Genomic DNA, 5490 nt, shown 5'->3' on the forward strand with positions numbered 1-5490 from the left:
CATACATATATATATATATATATATATAATTTTCAAGATATATGCTAATGTGATCAATAATATATATGTTGGTCTTGAAATAATAAAACAAAATTATAAATTAATATATTGATCACTATGCATTATAATCGTTGTTTGAATACAAGTTGTAGAACTTATAACATTTGAACTACTAAGCCAAAAAATATATGTGAACGCTATTAAAAAAAAAGATTAGAACGGTTGAAACAAAATATTTATTTTTTCTTTAATAATTAGTTTTAATCACTAATTTTTATCAAAATATTCAAAATTACTGAACATCAATAAGTCATATTTAAAAAATAAAAATGACATATATAATAGTCTTGACATAGAATATTAATAGAACATTCACAAATTATAATAAAGTAAAATTATTATTTTTTCAATCAACATTTTTCTATTATTGAAATCATTTTATCAATCTCCTTGTTCATCTTCAATAATTTTTTCTTAAATTTTTTTAGTTTTTTTACAAAACTATTTTTGGTTGTTGTATCTTGCTTTTTTTCAGGCACGGCTGTAATATAAGGAAGATAAATAAGAACAAATCAAAATTATTAATTTATATTGAAGAAAATGAATGGAATTAGAATTTAGAGATATACACATTTTGATGTATTTCGATTTTATAACATCTTTATCAACTAAAGAACATTACTTATCTTTACTCTATTTTTATACAGTGAAAAAATGTATAATTAGATTGACACTCACATTCACTAGATCCAATTCCATCAATGACATTTTCCTGATCATTTTCAGCTGTCAAAGTTACTTCACATTCATATTGATTATCCATATCAGTAGTTAATGGATCTTGAATTTCTGTGTTCAGATCATTATTTTCCATTAAAGTTATAGGAAGTGGAGGAGATTGTGCATTACTGTTTGGGGTAAAAGCCATTATTGGTCTCAGGTATCGTGGAGCACTCTTATTCTTTTCCTTTCTTCTTTTGGTATCTGTAATCACATTTCCATTAATGAATAAAATCAGAATAAATAAATATTTTGAACAAAGATTAATAAGAAAAGATAGAATGAGATAGAGCTCTCTCTCTCTCTCTCTCTATATATATATATATATATATAAATATATATATATATATATATATATATATTTATAATAATTATTATTTTTTGGAGTTGAATCTATTTTTCAATTATATTATTTATATCTATCTAAACTTTACTATTTATATATAAAGATAAATCTCTTGAACTCTTTTATCTTTCTCTATCTCTTATCATTCTTTCTATTTCATATTTCTAGATTTATCATTTATTTGATATCATTTTGTTTATTTATATCTATCTTTGTATCTCTCTATATTTTTCTTTTCATATCTCAACATTTACAAGTCTATATCTATCTATATCTATCTCTATCTATCTTTGTATTTCTCTCTCTCCCTCTCTCTTTCTCTCTCTCTATCTCTCTCTTTTGCTAGCTCTATCTCTCACTTTCTCTCCTATTTCTTATTATTTATATTTCTAATTGTAAATATTTTTATCTATTTATTTCTCTCTCTCTCCCCCTCGCACTATATTTCTCTCTATCTCTCTCTTCCAATATTGCTTTCTATTTCTGTCACTGTTATTATAAATATTATTTTTAACAAAGTAATTTTATTACTTTCTATATGTGTCTCTCTTTCTCTTTTTTCTATTAATTGAACTCTCTTAATCTGTCCTATTTCTTTGTATTTCTTTATTAATTTAGTTTACTCTTTAAAAACTATATTCTCTATCTATAACTTTGTATCTTTTTTTTCTGGGACTTAATTTTTCATTGTGTTTTTAACTCTAGATGTATAGTTTTCTATATCTATTTCTGTTTATCGCTATCAATTTGTAATTCAAATCTCTATAGCTCTTTCTATTTCTCTTTGATTAAATTAACAACCATTAAGTCTATCACTATTTATCCCTTTATCTTTAGATCTATATTTTTCTATATTCTTTTTCTTTATATTTTTAGATCTATCTTTTTATCTCTCATTATAGTTCTATATATTGATTATTATTTATATATAGTATATCTGTCTATATCTATAAAGTTCTATCACTTTATTTATATCTATCTTTAAAATTATCATAATGCGTCAGAACAAACGCATAACATTATTTAACTAAACCGTTTTAAACGTAGAAATTGAATCTAAATACAATATCTATTAGAAATAGTGTATGTAGTCAACACTTACAAACTCTAATGAGACTTCTAATCCTAGTATGGTACTCCTTTTCACGTCTACGTAGATCCGAATAGCGTTGAAGGCACTGTCTTCTTGTTCTTTTTATTCCCGATACCCGATACATCCTGCGTATTATCTCATAAACAAGATAATCGCGTTGATCTTGTTTGACAGATCTAACACCTCCTATTCTTTTTGGAAAATATTTCTCCATCCCATAAACTAAAATAATTAGCTCTCCAGCAGTGAACGGAGAACGTTGCGACATCTTGCTAACGAGTTTCTAATCTTGAAGGAAATGACGTAATATGTCAATCATTTGAGTAAATTCATGAAAACTTTTTTTATTTATAAATCAATGTTTGAGTTTATATTATTTTATGATAAATGTGTTAAGAGACAGATAGTTTGTTAAAACTTATTCGGTTCACATAATTTGCATCCTCATTAGATTAGAATGTTATTCAATACATGTATATTAAATTCTGTTTCAATTGTTATTCTTGCATCTTATTATTAGCGAAAGTTTCATATATGTTTAAATAAGTTTATTAGTTATTTAAATTGCATTGTTATATTATATATTGATGGTTATCTAGTTATTAGAAAATTTTAATAAAATGTTTTTATATGTTGCCTTCTTGTTTTGATAAAATTTTAATATATTATGATGTTCATATAGTTATGAAAAGGTTACTATTGAATGCAATAAAATGTAATTCGACTGTTTCAATTTTTAAAACATCTCTCCTGTCAAGGTTTGTTTTCTTGCAGTGTGTAGCATCAACACTATAGCTAGGGGGTTGATATGTTTTATGCATTTTATACTTGACTAGCTTACATTTTATTCCAATTGCATTGCCATACGTCTAGGCAAGGTTTGTTCTTAATTTATAGGTTCCAAAAGCTGTATCTGGCTTGCAAATATATACAAAGCTAGTGCTTGTTTTCAACAATAATAAAAAGTTTAGAATCACAGAACCTGTTTTCTTAATTGCACACTGTTCAAGGATACAACTTATTTTCAACAACTATATTGTAAGTCGTTAGTAAAAAAAATAAATTAAAAAAAAATTTGATTTTATTTTAATTTTTTTAAACAAATAACAAATAGAAGAAAAGACAACATATGCAAATATTTTTTTTTTCAACTGTATCAATCAGAACATATTTATTTTTGAATTACACATCACTCTCATCATCTAAATTGTGAATAATTTTGTGGAGAACGTTTCTCATTTTTGAATTATAGATTTTCATGCTTGAACTTAGAAACATTTTCTAGTTAACCTGTGAATATAAGAAGAGATTGTTTATAAATAATTATTGCTAAAAATTATAGAATCAATACATAAATCATACATAATTTTTATTTTATTCACCTACGAAATGAGTTTGTATCAACTGGTTACGTGCATGTGTACCCCCTTCAACTACATCTTGAGGAACAGATTCAACACCATCTTCATCTGGTGTTATTATTTCCAGTTCCTCTATGTTTGATTGTCGCAAAGCGATGTTATGCAACATGCAACAGACCAACACCATAACAGCCACTTTCTCAGGAACGTATTGAAGAGTGCCTCCGGATTCATCTAGACAACGAAAACGGCTTTTGAGCATTCCAAAGGTCCTCTCAATCACACATCGAGTTGTTTTGTGTGCATCATTGTACCGCATTTCAGATCTTGTGCGTGGAATATTTACAGGAGTAAGTAGCCAGTTCCTACAGGAATATCCTGCATCTCCTTTTGAAAAATAAAAAGAGTTATACAAATTTAAATGTGTTCAGATACACTTTTTACTTGCAACCATTTTTATGTTTTAAATTGTACATATATATTGGTATTAATAAAAATTTAATTATATCGCTATATATATATATATATATATATATATATAAATATATAAATATATATATATATATATATATATATATATAGAGAGAGAGAGAGATAGATAGATAGATAGGTATTTTAAAAAAGGTATGGAACTAAAAATCCATTGACCTTGGTGCTGCAGCAAACAGAATAAATAAATTAAAAAAGGGTATATACTGTATTTTAAAATCTATTGATATTATACACTGCACAAAAAATTACAATATTGTGAGTTAATATTAACGCACATTAGAAGGTTTCGTTTTTAATTTTCATAATCATACCTAGTAGCCATCCTTCAGGCATTTGTCCTTCCTCAAATTTATTATATAGGGCAGACTGTTTGAGAATATATGAATCATGACATGATCCTGGAAATCCTGAACGGACACTCATGATTTTCAAACCAGCATCACAAACCATCTGGATGTTCAAAGAATGATAAAACTTGCGGTTGCGATACATTTCTTCTTTTAGATGTGGTGGCCTTACTCTGACATGAGTACAATCAATTGCACCCAACACATTTGGGATTCCAGCAAGTCTAAAAAAATTAAGCTTTACAGAATGCCATTCTTCAGCAGTATTTGGTAAAAAAACATACCGTTTGAAAACTGACAAAAGAGCATCAATCACTGTAGTTAGGTGGCGTGAAAAAGAAGGCTGGCTCATGCCAACAACTACACTAGTAACTGATTGAAAGGAACCAGTTGCTAGAAAATGTAAAACAGCCAACAGCTTCAACATTCCGGGCAGAGCATGTGTCCGAAAAGTAATGGGTTCAAGTTGACCAGATATTTGATTGTATAGCCTTTCAATTGATTCTCTACTCAATCTAAAACGCCTGATGATGTCAATGTCAGAAAGTGCATCAAGTCCTGATCTGGGACGAAAAAACCTTGGAATCCTTCTGCGCCTTCTTTGAAGCCTATCTATCTGTTGAACAGCTTGACCATCTATTCTTCGTTCCATTCGACGCATATAAATAGTATGAAACATTGCAATAACAATTTCCATAACTGATTAATATATGCGTTATAAATGCTGCTTGAAGATATATTTCGCGACCACAGAATATGCGTATAGAAAAGCGCATACGTGAGGAAATACGATGCCCGGATAGAATTGTTGACAGGATGATAAATTGAATAATAGCGTAGATTACATCGAATACTGTAGAAAAATAATCGTATAGATGTTCGAACGTATCTCGGCGTTAGAGCTGCGGACATATTGACGGATTTAGAAATATATCGTTTCTAAGCACCAATTACTGTTTCATAAATTAGATTAATAATTCAGAAGTGAATTTAGATGCGGATAATATTGAGAATACAGTGTTGAATGCTTGATAAATTTCCCCCATTGAATCTATTGTAGAGATGAGATTG

General features: G+C 27.9%; 1 protein-coding gene across 1 annotated transcript; it reads right to left on the bottom strand.

Moving 5' to 3' along the window:
- Positions 1-3282: 3282 nt before the first annotated feature.
- LOC128636065 (putative nuclease HARBI1) lies at positions 3283-4041 on the bottom strand. The gene is made up of 2 exons (XM_053689132.1): positions 3602-4041; positions 3283-3509 (listed from the first exon to the last, which is right to left on the bottom strand). Exons 1-2 carry the CDS (start codon positions 3897-3899, stop codon positions 3505-3507), a joined length of 303 nt encoding a protein of 100 aa, XP_053545107.1. The 5' UTR covers positions 3900-4041; the 3' UTR covers positions 3283-3504.
- Between the last annotated feature and the right edge of the window lie 1449 nt (positions 4042-5490).

This window comes from Bombina bombina, chromosome 7 (assembly GCF_027579735.1).
Source record: "Bombina bombina isolate aBomBom1 chromosome 7, aBomBom1.pri, whole genome shotgun sequence".
Classification (NCBI taxonomy): Eukaryota; Metazoa; Chordata; class Amphibia; order Anura; family Bombinatoridae; genus Bombina; species Bombina bombina.